Consider the following 17,108-nt stretch of genomic DNA (forward strand, 5'->3'; position numbering starts at 1 on the left):
AAACACTTCTGAGAACCTTCTGCAAACCTTCTGAGAACCTTCCGAAAACCTTCTGATAACCTTCTGAAACCCTTCTGATAACCTTCTGGAAACCTTCTAATAACCCTTCTGAAAACCTTCTGAAAACCTTCTAAGAACCTTCTGATAACCCTTCTGAGAACCTTCTGATAACCCTTCTGTGACTAAACAGAGGGTCGTCTCGATGTCTCCCCTACACACACACACACACACACACACACACACACACACACACACACACACACACACACAGAATCTCACATACAGTCCAGTACACAGCCCAGAGTCCAGACACTGAGTTGACCTCCACGAGCGTGACCTGGCAGGCGTGATTGGCCACATTCAGAATGATGAATAAAACATGACTTGTGAATCTCATACCAAACGTGAGCTGCTATTTTTCCCAGAGAGGAAGAAAGCGAGCCCCCCTATGATCGGTCCAGTCACGTCCAGGGAGGTCAGGGCTCGTTCGGGTCTCTGCTGTATGATTGGCCGACTCACCGTTCCCTCCCCACTCTGTTTCCATGGTGACCAGACCGCTACGTGATCCTGGGGGGTCACCGGGACGCCTGGGTGTTCGGGGGGATCGACCCGGTATCAGGGGCCGCCGTGGTGCACGAGATCGTCAGGAGCGCCGGTACACTGCTCAGCAGAGGTGACACACACACACACACACACATACTTACACACACACACACACACACACACACACACATACTTACACACACACACACACATACACACATACACATACATACATACATACATACATACATACATACATACATACATACATACATACATACACACAAAGAAACACACACTCTCTCTCTCTCTCTCTCTCTCTCTCTCTCTCTCTCTCTCTCACACACACACACACACTTGTTGTGTAGAGTTTTTCTGACCCTATAAAACACTGGACTGTGATGTGGACTTCTCTTCAGCAGTAGAGGCAGCTGGCAGGCCTACAGGCTCATTCACATTCTGGGTGTATTTATCACATGTAAATGCTACCATGTACAATACAGGGAAATGCTGCTGTGGCCTCCATGATGAGCTCTTAAAAACTACAAATATTGACACATTACACACAGCTACACACAGCTAGCCACATGGATGACAGAGGGAAAAGATCAACTGTCATCTGTGGTATGCATTATACATGTATAGAGATGTTATATACACTAGATCTAGTGACACTATATACACTAGATATACTGACACTATATACACTAGATATACTGACACTATATACACTAGATGTAGTGACACTATATACACTAGATATACTGACACTATATACACTAGATATACTGACACTATATACTTTACACTAGATATACTGACATGTACACTAGATGTAGTGACACTATATACACTAGATGTACTGACACTATATACACTAGATATACTGACACTATATACACTAAATATACTGACACTATATACACTAGATGTAGTGACACTATATACACTAGATATACTGACACTATATACACTAGATATACTGACACTATATACTTTACACTAGATATACTGACATGTACACTAGATGTAGTGACACTATATACACTAGATGTACTGACACTATATACACTAGATATACTGACACTATATACACTAAATATACTGACACTATATACACTAGATATACTGACACTATATACTGTACACTAGATATACTGACACTATATACACTAGATATACTGACACTATATACACTAGATGTACTGACACTATATACTGTACACTAGATATACTGACACTATATACACTAGATATACTGACACTATATACACTAGATGTACTGACACTATATACACTAGATAAACTGACACTATATACACTAAATATACTGACACTATATACACTAGATATACTGACACTATATACTGTACACTAGATATACTGACACTATATACACTAAATATACTGACACTATATACACTAGATATACTGACACTATATACTGTACATTAGATATACTGACACTATATACACTAGATATACTGACACTACTATATGTACATCAGTTGTACTGACACTATATACACTAGAGGTAGTGACACTATGTACACCAGATGTAGTGACACTGTGTGTGTGTGTGTGCGTGCGTGCGTGCGTGTGTGCGTGTGTGTGTGTGTGTGTGTGTGTGTGTGTGTTCCTAGGCTGGAGACCCAGGAGAACTATCATCTTCGCCAGCTGGGATGCAGAAGAGTTTGGACTGCTAGGATCAACAGAGTGGGCTGAGGTATAGACTAGACACAGGCACACACACACACTTATACTCATACATACACATACACAGACACAGATACACAAACACACACGCAGATACTCTCTCCCTCTCTCTCTCTCTCACACACACACACACACACACACACACACACTCATACATACACACACAGAGCCGGCCCTGACCTCCCTGGGGCCCTAAGCAAAGTTCTACTAAGGGGCCCTTCTACCTGACCCCTGAGACATGTAAACCTTTTTCTATTGACCCCCCCCCCCCCCCCCTTCCTGTACTGTTGGCTGTACTGGGCCTGTGGTATCTGTTAGCTGGTTCTGCACACACACACACACACACACACACACACACACACACACACACACACACACACACACACACACACACACACACACTAACCATGGAGGCTGTGTCTCTGTCCAGTACAACGCCAGGCTGCTGCAGGAGAGAGACTAGACACACACACACACACACACACACTAACTGTGTCTCTGTCCAGGAGAACGCCAGACTGCTGCAGGAGAGAGACTAAACACACACACACACACACACTAACTGTGTCTCTGTCCAGGAGAATGCCAGGCTGCTGCAGGAGAGAGCGGTGGCCTACATCAACGCTGACTCAGCCATAGAGGGTGAGACTGTCTGTGTGTGAGTGTGAGTGTGAATGTGTGAGTGTGTGTGAGCGTGAGTGTGTCAGTCTGTATGTGCGTGAGTGTGTGTGAGTGTCAGTCTGTATGTGTGTGAGTGTGTCAGTCTGTATGTTTGTGAGTGTGAGTGTGTGAGTGCGTCAGTCTGTATGTGTGTAGTGTGTGTGAGTGTGTCAGTCTGTATGTGTGAGTGTGTGTATGTGTGTGTCAGTCTGTATGTGTGTGAGTGTGTCAGTCTGTGTGTGTGAGTGTGTCAGTCTGAATGTGTGTGAGTGTGTGTGTGTGAGTCTGTGTGTGTGAGTCAGTGTGAGTGTGTGAGTCAGTCTGTATGTGTGTGAGTGTGTGTGTGTCAGTATGTATGTGTGTGAGTGTGTGTGTGTGTCAGAGAGACTGTATATGTGTGTGAGTGCGTGGGGGTGTGTGTGTGTGTGTGTGTGTGTCAGTCTGTATGTGTGAGTGTGTCAGTCTGTATGTGTGTGAGTGTGTCAGAGAGACTGTCTATGTGTGTGTGAGTGTGTGTGTGTCAGAGAGACTGTGTATGTGTGTGAGTGTGTCAGAGAGACTGTCTGTGTGTGTGTGTGAGTGTCAGAGAGACTGTGTGTGTGTGAGAGAGTGTGTGTGTGTGTGTCAGAGAGACTGTATATGTGTGTGTGTGTGTGTGTGTCAGAGAGACTGTGTATGTGTGTGAGTGTGTGTGTGTGTCTGAGTGCATGTTTGTGAGTGAGTGAATGAGTGTGTGTGTGTCTTAGACAGCAAAATATGTTTTTGTTTTAGTTATTTCAGGTCCCGGGTGGGTGGAGGGGGGTGTCTTTATTTTGCAACAGTTACACACATTCCAGAGTGAGCGGCAGCATGGTGCACACATGCAGATTTGGGGGGTTGGCTGCCGGTGGAAATAGTTCCATTTAGAGTTTCAGCTCAGTCCAGGTCTGGTCAGGGACCGGACTGAAGAGCATCTGTTCTTCTGCATGTTTTTACTACTGGGTTCTTAGGGAGGAAACTCTTGTGAACACAGGGAGAACATGCAAACTCCACACAGAGAGACCTGGAGACCTTCTTACTCTGAGGTGACAGTACTAGGTACTGCGCCACCGTGACGCACGTGAGGGATTGTGGGGTTCAGCGTCTTGCTCAAGGACACTTCGGCACAACGCCAAGAGCTGGGATGGAACCAGGGACCTTGTGATCGATCCCCAGAGGACTGCTCTACCTCCCGAGCTACGTGCCACCCCTTTTTTTTTTTGCTGAGTGTGAAGGTGGCGTTTGAGTGGATTGTTGACACTCAGGTGTGTGTGTGTGTGTGTGTGTGTGTGTGTGTGTGTGTGTGTGTGTGTGTGTGTGTGTGTGTGCGTGCGTGCGTCTGTGTGTGTGTGTGTGTCCATGTTGTAGGTATGTACACTCTGAGGGTAGACTGCACTCCCTCGCTACACACTCTGGTGTACGACCTCACTAAGCAGGTAAGGCTGTCCCATACACACACACACACACACACACACACACTGTGGTGTAGGAGCTCAGTGAGCAGGTGAGGCCGGGTGTCCAGCCCCAGAGCGCTGGCTGACCAGGCCTGTCTGTATCAGCGCTCCTGGGCTGTTGATGGTCCAGATGGTTGTGAGTGATCTCAGGTGAGGTGTTTTCCTGACCCTGCGCAGGTGTCCAGCCCGGAGGAGGACGAGGAGGGCGTGTCCCTGTATGACAGCTGGCACAAACGTGACAACTGGACAGACGACCGTGACGCGCCCCGGTCAGCTCCGCCCCTCTCTCACAGCTCCGCCCCCTCTCTCACAGCCCCGCCCCCTCTCTCACAGCCCTCTCTCATAGCTCCGCCCCCTCTCTATCAGCCCCGCCCCCTCTCTCACAGCCCCACCCTTCTCTTTCACAGCTCCGCCCCCTCTCTCATAGCTCCGCCCCCTCCCTCACAGCCCCACCCCCTCTCCCACAGCTCCGCCCCCTCCCTCACAGCCCCACCCTCTCATAGCTCCGCCCCCTCTCTCACAGCCCTCTCTCATAGCTCCGCCCCTCTCCCACAGCGCCGCCCCCTCTCTCACAGCCCCGCCCTCTCATAGCTCCGCCCCCTCCCTCACAGCCCCGCCCTCTCATAGCCCCGCCCCCTCCCTTACAGCCCCGCCCTCTCATAGCTCCGCCCCCTCTCTCCGCTCTCTGTTTAGTGAGGCAGCCATAGACTGTGTTGTCAGGGTGACCTTAGGAGAAACGGACATAGTTACACTACTTCCACCACTCAATCTCTCCCTCTCTCTCCACTCAATCTCTCCCTCTCTCTCCCCACCTTCCACCACTCAATCTCTCCCTTTCTCTCCCCACCTTCCTCCCTATCTCTCTCTCTCTGCCTTCCTCCCTCTCTCTCTCTCCCTCTCTCCTCTCTCTGTAGGATCAGTAAGCTGGGGTCTGGCAGTGACTTTGAGGCCTACTTCATCCGTCTGGGCATCGCTGCCGGCAGAGCCAGATACACCAAGAACAAGGTGAGACTCAAACACTGCCCCCCCCCCCCCCCCCTAGTGGAGGAACTCTAGTACTGCACAGATAGACGGGATATGTTGTATTTTCCCTATAATAAAAGTTTCAGGACACATTGAATGTGATTGTTTTTAGAAAACATTTCGCCTGTCTGACGGTGTGTGTGTGTGTGTGTGTGTGTGTAGAAGACAGAGCGGTACAGCAGTTACCCAGTGTATCACAGCGTGTATGAGACGTTCGAGGTGGTGGAGAGGTTCTACGACCCCTCGTTCAGGAGGCTCCAGGCCGTGGCTCAGGTCAGGGCCGGCCTCGTCCTCCAGTTGGCCGACGCCAAGCTCCTCCCCCTGGACGCCAGCGAGTACGCCCACGCGCTGGGGAAGTACGCCCGTACCATCGCCCAGCTGGGGCACAAACACCCCGAAGAGATGCTCACCTACGGAGTGAGCTTCGGTAAGGGGACACACACACATACACACTCAGAAACACACACACACACACTCAGAAACACACACACACACACAGTCAGAAACACCTTGAAGAGATGCTCACCTACGGAGTGAGCTTCGGTAAGGGGACACACACACATACATACTAAGAAACACACACACACACACACATACACACTAAGAAACACGCGCGCACACACACACACACAACACCAAACAAAGCATGTGTTGTGTTGTTGTCCAGATGCACTGTTCTCTGCCGTGGAGAACTTTACTGCAGCAGCCCAGGATTTCCATGAGCGTCTCAAGACCCTGGACATGACTAAGTAAGTGTGTCTGTGTGTGTGTACGTATGTGTGTCTGTGTGTGTTTGTGTGTGTGTGTATGTGTCTGTGTGTGTGTAGCATGTTGCACTGCAGACGTGTGTCAACGAGTGTGTGTCTGTGTGTAGCGTGTTGCGCTGCAGACGTGTGTTAACGAGTGTGTGTGTGTGTGTGTGTACCTCAGCCCCCTGCAGGTGCGTCTGGTGAATGACCAGCTCATGTACCTGGAGAGAGCCTTTATTGATCCACTGGGTTTACCTGGCAGGCCCTTCTATAGGTGATATACACACACACACACACACACGCACACACACGCCTCCATCTGTTCTCCTGTTATCAAAGAACTTTCAGTACCTTCCTTCACGCCCGCCTCTCTCTCTCCCTCTCCTCTTTCTCCCTCTCTCTCCCTCTTTCTCCCTCTCCCTGTCTCTCTCCCTCTCTCCTCTCGCTCTCCTCTCTCTCCCTCTCTCTCTCCCGGTCTCTCTCTCCCTCTCTCTCTCTCTCCTCTCTCTCTCCCTGTCTCTCTCTCTCTCCTCAGACACGTGATCTTCGCTCCTAGCAGCCATAACAAGTACGCAGGCGAGTCTTTCCCGGGGATCTACGATTCGCTGTTCGACACAGAACACGCAGCCAATCAGGCCAAGGCGTGGGAGGAAGTGAGGCGTCAGATCAGCATCGCAGCGTTCACCGTGCACGCCGCCGCCATGACGCTCACCCCTCCCGCCTGACCACGGCATACAGGGCACTTCCTGGCTCCTCCCACCTGACCACGTCACTTCCTGGCTGCTCCCACCTGACCACGTCACTTCCTGGCTGCTTCCACCTGACCACGTCACTTCCTGGTTCCTCCCACCTGTCCACGTCACTTCCTGGCTCCTCCCACCTGACCATGTCACTTCCTGGCTCCTCCCACCTCCTGACCACCTCACTTCCTGGCTCCTCCCACCTGACCACGTCACTTCCTGGCTCCTCCCACATCTGGGGCAGCATCTGGCCCACGCGCACATACAACCACGTCTGTCTGTCTGCATACAACCACGTCTGTCTATCTGCAGGAAATAAAAACGACGTTGAGTTGTGTACGGATCGGACTGTGTGCAACTTCCTAGATCACATTACATCCATTAAGATGGAAAAAAATTTCTAATAATAAATGAGTTCCATATGACTACCAGACCAAGATTATAATAGTTTTCCTTTTTTCATTATTTTTTATTTTTTATATCATTTTAACTTTTTGTTTTCAATTTCAGTTTAGTTTCGATTAGTTTTAAAGCAGGTTTGCTAGTTTAGTTTAGTTTTTAGTTTTTGAAAATGCTTAGTTTTAGTTTAGTTTTTATTAGTTTCGGTATTAGTTTTAGTTTTTTATTCTTCTGTGCTAGCCTTGTGAGACCATCCTGATCTCATGAGCTCACGTTGTTTCACTCCGTGTGAAACAAGCCATCTGGCACACGTCAGGTTACTCCTGCGCAGGGACACAGCTAAAGAAAATGGAGGATAGATCTCATATCCACCCAAAATACTAGGCTTATGTATGAAATGAAAAAGACTAAGGACATTTTCTCAATCATTTTAGTTTATTTTAGTTAGTTTTGTAAACACACAATACAGTTTTAGTTAGTTATCGTTTTTTTGTAAAGTCTAGTTTTTATTTTTATTTCAGTTAACTAAAATGTTTTTTCACACCTAGTTTTCGTTTTTTAGTTAGTTTTCGTTAACTATAATAACCTTGTACCAGACACACGGTACAATATCAGATACCACAAGACAGACGTGCATGTATGACCTGACCAGTTCAATAAGGTAGCGTGAAGATCAGACACACACATCCTGTCTAGCGGGGTCAGTCAGGGTCACACACACACACATCCTATCCAGCACGGTCAGTCAGGGTCACACACACACATCCTGTCCAGCGGGGTCAGTCAGGGTCACACACACACATCCTGTCCAGCGGGGTCAGTCAGGGTCACACACACACATCCTGTCCAGCAGGGTCAGTCAGGGTCACACACACACATCCTGTCCAGCGGGGTCAGTCAGGGTCACACACACACACATCCTGTCCAGCGGGGTCAGTCAGGGTCACACACACACATCCTGTCCAGCAGGGTCAGTCAGGGTCACACACACACATCCTGTCCAGCGGGGTCAGTCAGGGTCACACACACACACATCCTGTCCAGCGGGGTCAGTCAGGGTCACACACACACATCCTGTCCAGCAGGGTCAGTCAGGGTCACACACACACATCCTGTCCAGCGGGGTCAGTCAGGGTCACACACACACACACATCCTGTCCAGCGGGGTCAGTCAGGGTCACACACACACATCCTGTCCAGCAGGGTCAGTCAGGGTCACACACACACATCCTGTCCAGCGGGGTCAGTCAGGGTCACACACACACACATCCTGTCCAGCAGGGTCAGTCAGGGTCACACACACACATCCTGTCCAGCAGGGTCAGTCAGGGTCACACACACACATCTTGTCCAGCGGGGTCAGTCAGGGTCACACACACACACATCCTGTCCAGCAGGGTCAGTCAGGGTCAAGGTTACAACAATAGAGAGAGAGAAGCAGCTGGATTTGGAAAAGGTCAAGCACCACAAAACAATACAAATCATAGTTGTTCAATAACCAGCACATCATATTTGAAGGTTCCCGAGGGCGTAGTTTATTTACGGCGGGGGGAAAAGGGGTATGCGGGAGAGTGTGTGGTGCAATGGTAGGCTTGAATATGGGGTGTGTGTCTAACTGTGTGTGGTGTGTGTAGGCTGTGTGTCTTGTTAACTACAGTAAGTGCAAAAGGAGATGGCAGGCAGGTGTTGATAGATGTGCTTGCGCCAAAAACAAAGACCAAATCCGAGGTCCAAAAAGGGGGGTCCGAGAGGGTCGCACCGGGAAGTCAGTCCGTGGGGTCCAGGGGCAAGGAGGGGGGCTCAGGGGTTCCGGGGACGGAAGGGGCCGTGGAGACGCGGGAGAGGCAGGGATCCAGGGAGACACGAGGAACGGGGGCCGTGGAGACACGGGAGAGGGTCCGTGAGAGACTAGGAGGAAAAACCAAAAGACAGACGGGGTAAGACAGGGCTCAGGGGATTCTTCAAGATACTAAGGCGTTGAAACAGAGCTTGTACTGGGTACAGTTGGCTACGTTCTGGCGACGAGCAGCAGGTCTGGCAGGGTCTTATAGCTGGGTGCTAATCAGCATCAGGTGTGTTGATTGCAGATGGGGACCGGCAACATCCCGGTTTGGTAGTCCAGCGGTCTCCTGGTGAGGTTTCGAGGGAGCTGGACATCTGGGACTGGCGCACCTTCCAGGTCGTCAGGCTCATGTGGCCCATCTCAGCCATCCCAGTCTGCCTCCACCTTGATTAAAAAATGTAGGAGTTATTACTTTCAAGGTTGTGTAAAGCTCTGGAGAAGATCATGTTTGGAATGACAATTTTCCTTCAACAATGTGTTAATGGCCAATGTTTTACACTTAGGCTAATACTTACCATGTCAGGATCATCAGCATCTCTGTACTGGTGTTGCTCGATGCTGTGTGTGTTAGGGCTAGCGGAGGAGGACCGCTAGGTTGGGAGCGCACCCCACTGGAGTCCGCTGCTGATGTACTCGCAGTTCCCTCTGCGCCCTCAGGGAGGTGCTCTGGGGCTCATCTTCAGGGACAGGAACAGGCTCAGGGACAGGGTCAGGGACAGTCAGCGACAGAGTCGGGGGAAATGGACCGGCGAGGCAGGTGCGGCAGAGCCGTGACCGGGTGCCCCACAAATACAAAATTCAGTCATCTTTCAGATATACAGTATATTATCAGACATAGATACTTACGCAATTGCTCTGTCTCAATGTTTTCAAGACGAGCAGCCGCCTCTCTCAATAACTCTGATACCGACCGACGTTCCCACATCTCTCATCTCATTACTAGCTAGCATTGCAATCTGGCTCTGCCGAATCACCCGCTCTGGGCTTGATTGAAGTGGCTGAATGTAAACCACACCCCCCAATTATCATATGGACGAAGAAAAATCACTAAACAGAAATAAATGTTAAAGGAAATAAATATAGAAATAACTAAATACAGAAACAAATAAATGTATAAATACACATTTATGAATTGAGTCATTTATTTATGCATTTATTTATTTTGTCACTTTTGGTCTTCCATAGTAGGCTACAGCAGACAAGTTATTAGGCTACATGCATGGGAAACATCTGGCAGCCAGGCTAACCCGGCCAGAAAACCATGTACCAGTCCAGACAGTAAATAACCGACAAAACAACGGTTGGGATGCTTAGCCAACGCCCTCCCCAGCTCGGGGACGTTGATCGGTGTGGAAGGCTTTATTCCAATTTCGGCCGTTTCAGAGAAGCCTGCCCAAGACGAGCCCGCCCCGCAGTAACTGCGCCGATGCCTGCGACCCAGCAGCGGACGCGGGCACGGACCTGGGGCACATCGAAGGGGCATGCGAATAGGACCCGCAAACAGCGCACGAGAGGGCCGGGCGGCTAGTAAAGTGCCTGCTAATGAGTGCTAAGACCAGAACGGACCAGTCCAGGCGCTGGTTAAAACGCTGAATGAACATCGCCGCTTTTGACGAAAATGAACGATGGTAATCCAGCTCCGCCCGCCTAGCAGGGTACACCTCACACAAGACATCCCTAACACACCAAAAGCAATGACGAACTCGGGGAACGTGAGGGACCGAGACAACCGGGGGTCACTGTCCTTGAGTCACGGCCACATCCCCGCAATCGACCACCCGCCTGTCGACAGTCTCAGAAGGATCTTCACTATTAATGTCATTACCTGCGAGGATCTGGCTGCGCAGCAAGGGGGACACGGCGGCAGCCGGAGGGAAGAACGGAACCCCCACAGCAATGGGAACAGCAGTTCCCAGCGATCTCTTGGGAAGAAAGGCATCCGACTCAGCCATGGGACCGGTAACCATTGAGGCGGCAGCCACGGGCAGCGGAGGCACGGGCGGGGCAGCGACGGCAGCAGAAGGAAGCGCGGGACGAGCCGCCGGCGACGGGCGGGATTCCAGGGTCTGGATCCGGGAATCCATCGATGCCAACGAGGACTGGATAGCCAACAGAGCTGACAGCACCGGATCGGCCGCGGGCCCAGCCGGACCTGGGGTAGCGGGAACTGGGGTTGGCGGCACCGGCGCGGACCCTCTTGACGGTGCAGCCGGAGACTCAGAGGGGAACGCGGGAAGATCCTCCGTATCCCGGGAGTTCTTCCTTTTTTGAGCAGCCTTCCTGGGCACGCAGGCGGGGTTAGGGTTAGGGAGGGGTCCTCGACCGCGAACAGAAGCGCGAGCAGCTGCTCCCTGGAAGCACCCCCGGGAACGGAGACGCCATTGCGGAAAAGGACCTCCAACACGGTGGGAAGAGGCCAGTCCTCCTCGCCGGGAAAAAGCGAAGCCCTGCCAGCAGGGCCGTTGCTAGGAATTCTGGGCCCCCTTAAAGAATATTGGTGTGGGCCCCTACCCCTCCGACTTTTCGTCACCACTTTTTTCGACCCCTTAAAGTTTCTCCATGTTCTTTTTCAAATTAATCTCTCCATAGACACTGGGTATAATTATATAAATAAATTATGCATTGTGTATTATCTGTGCTTGGACTGTCTCTGTCTGTAGCAGTTTCATGACTGGAACTACTCTGAGCCTCTTCACTCCCTTCACTCTCTGTTTCTGACTGGCTAGGAACTGGCTCTGTAGACAGTAAGAACAGAAGTGTCTTCTTAAGACTTGGGAATAAATCTATGTAGCACTGTAGAGTTCCCGCTCCCACAGGGGATGGGTCAAATGTGGAGAACAAATTTCACACACTCAGGTGTGTGACAATCAGTGGAACTTAGTCTTAGTTAGAGTTTACAGGAAGCTGGCTAGGCAGCTGTTGATTCGCTAATAAACGCCTCTCTTATTTCAAGAGCAAATACCCTCTCTAAAATAACAAAAATGAACTGAACAAATCAAAATTTCAACTGAAATCAACTCTATATGAATTTCTATGAATTAACAACACTATTTATTTATTTATTAACCATGAATTTCTTTATGTAATGTCACTTTCATATGTAGGCTCTTAACCTCGATTACATCTACATGTTGCTATTTTGTACAGTAGTTTAGTAATAAGTTTAATAGCCAACCAGTGTCTACCATTCACTCACTCACCATCTAAAGCATATTCTGGGGGCTGGGGGTAGGTGTCTAGATCAGACGAGGCCACAGCTGATTCTGTGAGTAGCAGCACGTAAAGGTTTTAAAAAGACATCAAGGCTAGCTAGCATAGCACATTATAATTTAAGCATTCATGAGAATGGCAACATGTGTCCTGGCTGCTGCTACTGGATTTTTATGTATTTATTTGGACAGGAAGTATTTGCAAGTGTGCCAGCTGGCAAGCTAGCTAACAGTAGCCAACTCACTAGAACAGTGCAGTGGTTGAGGCTGGCTAGCGAAAGCTAGTTTACTAGAACTGTAGTAGCTGTCTAGTTAATGGTAGCTAACGTTATCTAGCAGCTAGCTTACCAGAACAGTATTTGGCTGGTTGCTAGCACTGTAGCTAGCTGTCTAGTTAATGATAGCTAACGTTAGCTAGCAGCTAGCTAACCAGGTCGAGTTGTTACCAGAACGTAAGCTTACTAGCTAACGTTAGCTACCTAGCTTAGCACTTTCTTCACACACTAGACCAGGGGTGTCCAAACTTTTTTCACAGAGGGCCACATACGGAAAAAAGTATAAAGGGCTGGGCCACTTAATAAAGGCATATATATATATATGAGGTGATACATTAAAGTTAGCAAAAACCAATCAAATGTAGGTATTTTTCAAGCTTGTTATGCAAATATGTTATTGGGCTTGTTAACAGATTGATGTTTGTTGGAAAATGTTATCAACTTAAATTGACTGAATTTATCAATTAATTTGACTTATTTACACATGAATACTGTGTAATGCTGTGTTTTTAACTCACCTATAATGGGAACAATGTTGCACTCAGTGGGAGCAGTGATGCTGTGCTCTGGACTGAAGGATGGCTGGCAGGTCATGAGGAAGTTTAGTGGTTGAGATGCGGAGGACATCACAGAGATGGCTGTCGGTCATTTTGGTTCTCAGTTTGCTTTTGTTCAGAGTTAATAGTGAAAATGTTTGCTCACATATGTATGTGGAGCCAAACAGACTCATCATTCTTTTTGCATGGCGTCTCATCAGAGGAAACTTGTCCTTTTCCAAGCTCCGGTAGAAGTCGGGTAGGGAGAGAAGCTGATGTTGATTTTTCAGAGAATCATCACACTGCATTTCGATAAGTTCTAACTGCAGACTCTCTTCCACTTCTTCTGCATCCACCAGGAAGGGAGTCGAGAACAGATTGATCTCTTTCTCAATGATAGAGAAATCTTGGAAGCGCCGACTAAATTCTGTTATGAGAGATGTGATCACAGACACATATTTCCCTTTTTTAGCAGAAATATTGGCCTCTGGAAAAACACGTTTGATTTCGGACAGCGTGGGGATGTGCGCAACATTGAAGTTACATAGCTGTGTCTCAAAGAGACGGAGTTTCACACAGAATGCTTTCATCTGCACACAAAGTTGTGGCACAAGCTGGTCTTTGCCTTGTAGGCTCTTGTTCAGTGAGTGCAGGATGACCAGTAAGCTCAACTAAAAATGCTAGGTTGGCCAACCATAGAGGGTCACTCAGCTCATGAAGAGGTCGGTTCTTTTCTTTCAAAAACTGGTCGATTTCGGACCTCAGGGCATAAAACCGCTGCAGCACGGAGCCGCGACTGCGCACTTAGCCAGCGACTTAGCCGGCGCACTTCACAACGGTACAGTAGGTCCCCGTATTCAGCATCGACGTCAGATAGGAAAGCTTGAAATTCTCTGTGGTAAAGCCCTCGGGCTCGAATTACGTTTACCGTTTTCACAACAGTGTTCATCACATCACCAAGCTGGACTGTCTTGGCACAGAGGGCTTCTTGGTGGATGATACAGTGCATTTTCACAACCTCACCTCCACTCTCCTGCACCTTGGCGCACAGCATAGCGGTCATTCCTTTGCGCTCTCCGGTCATAGCTGGAGCTCCATCCGTTGTAACTCCACACAGCTTGTCCCATTTAAGTCCCATCTTGTCAACTGCATCTGACACAGCTTCAAAAATATCCTTACCCGTTGTTGTGCCCTTTAGACTCCTAAGATCAAGCAGCTCCTCCGTGATGCCAAAGTTATCAACTCCCCGCAAAAAAAATTAACAGCTGTGCGGTGTCTGTGGCATCTGTGCTCTTATCACATGCAATCGAGTAAAAATCAAAAGCACAAGCTTTATCTGACAGTTGGTGTTTTACGTTAGCTGACAAGTCTTCGATTCGGCGCACAACTGTGTTTCTGGACATGCTCACGCTGCTGAATCCCTGCAGTTTTTCCGGGCACATTATTCCTGCAACTTAAGTGAGGCACTGTTTAACGAAGTCGCCATCTGAGAAAGGTTTCCCGTGCTGGGCAATGAGTTGAGCTACCTCGTAGCTAGCTATTGTGGCATTTTCTTGTGCTTTGTTAGCACGGACAAAATACTGTTGTTGAGCTAGCAGGCTAGCTGCCATTTGCTTAACTTTCTGTTCTCTTCCGGCGCCAGTGTAGGACGCGTAGGTTTGATATTTGGTTTCATAGTGCCGTCGGACATTATACTCTTTCATCACTGCAACAGTTTCGTTGCAAATCAAGCAGACACACTTCCCTTTCACTTCTTTGAAAAAGTATTCATTTTCCCACCGTGTCTGAAATTTTCTGCACTCGCTCGCTACCTTACGTTTCTTTGATTCCGCCATTTTTGGTCACCGCTGGCACTTTTTTGGGGGATTAATCTTGTTTTGTGGAGACGCTGCCTTGTTCAAGCTTGCTCCACCTAGTGTTAGAACTAAGAAGTGCAGTACAGTCAAGCACACGTTTCATGTTTGGGCCATATTCCATTATATTATTTTAATTTGCTGCGGGCCAATTAAAAATGGACAGCGGGCCGCAGTTGGCCCGCGGGCCGCAGTTTGGACACCCCTGCACTAGACCAACGGCTCTCATTGTCATGGTTAATGTGAGACCGCGGGCAACTGACGACCGAACATAGCTACTCTCACTTTTCTTGTGGAAAAAAATTGCTTTTATGCTGGGCTGCCGCTCTGCTGCCTTTTCTCCTGGCCTCTCTCTTCACTCTTTTCTGGTGCCCGGATTTATGTTTGGGCATGATGTTTATGATTTAACGTTAAGCTATTAGTGCTAGTATTTGACAGCCCACCGGTATAGTGACGTAATGTCAAAAGAGATGAGACTTGCCAGCATTAACCATGGCATGGACCAAACCATTTAATAAGGGGGATATTGCTCAGGAAATTAAAACTTTTTTCATCTGTATTGCATTATTTGTGGCTTAATTTGAATTATTATGCAGCATTAGTGTGACTGATCTACATGCAGAATAATTTCATTATAGAAAGAGGGACCTCTTGTTTTTTTTTGTGGGCCCTGCTTGCTTGTGGGCCCTTATAATCATCATCACCTATCACCGCTAAACAACAGCGCTGCCGCAAATGCGTTGCCGGAGCTGCCGACCAATCAGATGTCTTGACGGAGAAAGACGTCATCGCAAGGCGGTATTTTCACATTTTTCGATACCAAGATGGAGGACAATCGCTAATACATCCATGGATGTACCCAATACCTGCGGGCACCACGTTCACGTTGCCTCAACCACAATGCATAGACGATCGCCACACGTTCGACCAGATTAGCATCCATGACAGCACTAAACGAAAAGCCGGGTGGGTTTTCAAAATAGTGCGCGCTAGGCCGCTAGCAGGTTCGGAGAATCTACTGGCTGTTGCGAGCGCAGTTTCGGACAATGTGATTCGTTGTAGTTGCGTGCGGCAGACACACGTTGACGGACACGCATCAAACGCAAAGGACACGACGTCGGAATCCGGCCGACCAACGACTCCGCCGAACGAACCCCCCAAACCATGGACCGGAGAAGACATCGCGGGCAGGAAGGTAAGCAAAACGCACAAGCACGGAAACAGCACGAACCAACCGAGCAGAGAACGCACGAAGAACGTAGGTAGCAGCAGCGAGCATGCAATACACGACCAGCATGGCAAGAGCGAACAATGACATGTTTTGACCGCTTAAAGGACAATGCTCGTTTTTGACAACCTGGACCTTATTTACGACATATTATAACCCCGGGCTTACACGCTTGCGTTTGATGCGTCAACATTGACGGATGCCATTCACTTTCAATGGCTGCAGCCGAATGGCATTCTGGTTCCGTTGTTGTCCCGGTGCGTTGCGTTGCCTGCGTTGCTAGCAATACATCCATGGTTGCTAGCGTCGAAAGTTGAAACATTTTCAACTTTCAGATGCGTTGCCGGAGCTGCCGACCAATCAGATGTCTTGACGGAGAAAGACGTCATCGCAAGGCGGGATTTTCACATTTTTCGATACCAAGATGGAGGACAATCGCTGTTTGTTTGCAGGATAGGATGTACCCAATACCTGCGGGCACCACGTTCACGTTGCCTCAACCACAATGCATAAACGATCGCCACACGTTCGACCAGATTAGCATCCATGACAGCACTAAACGAAAAGCCGGGTGGGTTTTCCAAATAGTGCGCGCTAGCAGGTTCGGAGAATCTACTCGGCTGTTGCGAGCGCAGTTTCGGACAATGTGATTCGTTGTTGTTGCGTGCGGCAGACACGCCTTCCGCCATACGTTGAAGGACACGCATCAAACGCAAGCGTGTGAGCACGGGGTAAGACGTTTGACTCACCGAGATCACTTTGGTGTAGTTCGGAGGCATGTAGAAGACATTTAAAATCCAGCGCGAGCCAGTATATCCATGTAATGGCGGTGGTCGGGGCACTTAGAATGCAGTTTCTAAAA

General features: G+C 48.9%; 1 protein-coding gene across 1 annotated transcript in view; it reads left to right on the top strand.

Moving 5' to 3' along the window:
* The window catches only part of LOC311310118 (glutamate carboxypeptidase 2-like), a gene marked incomplete at its 3' end in the record, with an annotated part of 35,567 nt that extends 28,679 nt beyond the window's left edge, over positions 1 to 6,888 (top strand). Inside the window, exons 11-20 of the mRNA XM_084439533.1 lie at positions 554 to 673; positions 2,187 to 2,269; positions 2,838 to 2,901; positions 4,306 to 4,373; positions 4,569 to 4,660; positions 5,306 to 5,396; positions 5,577 to 5,841; positions 6,082 to 6,163; positions 6,345 to 6,437; positions 6,699 to 6,888. Of these exons, the coding sequence (XP_084295659.1) occupies positions 554 to 673; positions 2,187 to 2,269; positions 2,838 to 2,901; positions 4,306 to 4,373; positions 4,569 to 4,660; positions 5,306 to 5,396; positions 5,577 to 5,841; positions 6,082 to 6,163; positions 6,345 to 6,437; positions 6,699 to 6,888 (1,148 nt within the window). The remainder of the gene's footprint in view (positions 1 to 553; positions 674 to 2,186; positions 2,270 to 2,837; positions 2,902 to 4,305; positions 4,374 to 4,568; positions 4,661 to 5,305; positions 5,397 to 5,576; positions 5,842 to 6,081; positions 6,164 to 6,344; positions 6,438 to 6,698) is intronic.
* Positions 6,889 to 17,108: the final 10,220 nt, after the last annotated feature.

The sequence above is a fragment of the Borostomias antarcticus genome, assembly GCF_949987555.1.
Source record: "Borostomias antarcticus genome assembly, chromosome: 1".
NCBI classification, from domain to species: Eukaryota; Metazoa; Chordata; class Actinopteri; order Stomiiformes; family Stomiidae; genus Borostomias; species Borostomias antarcticus.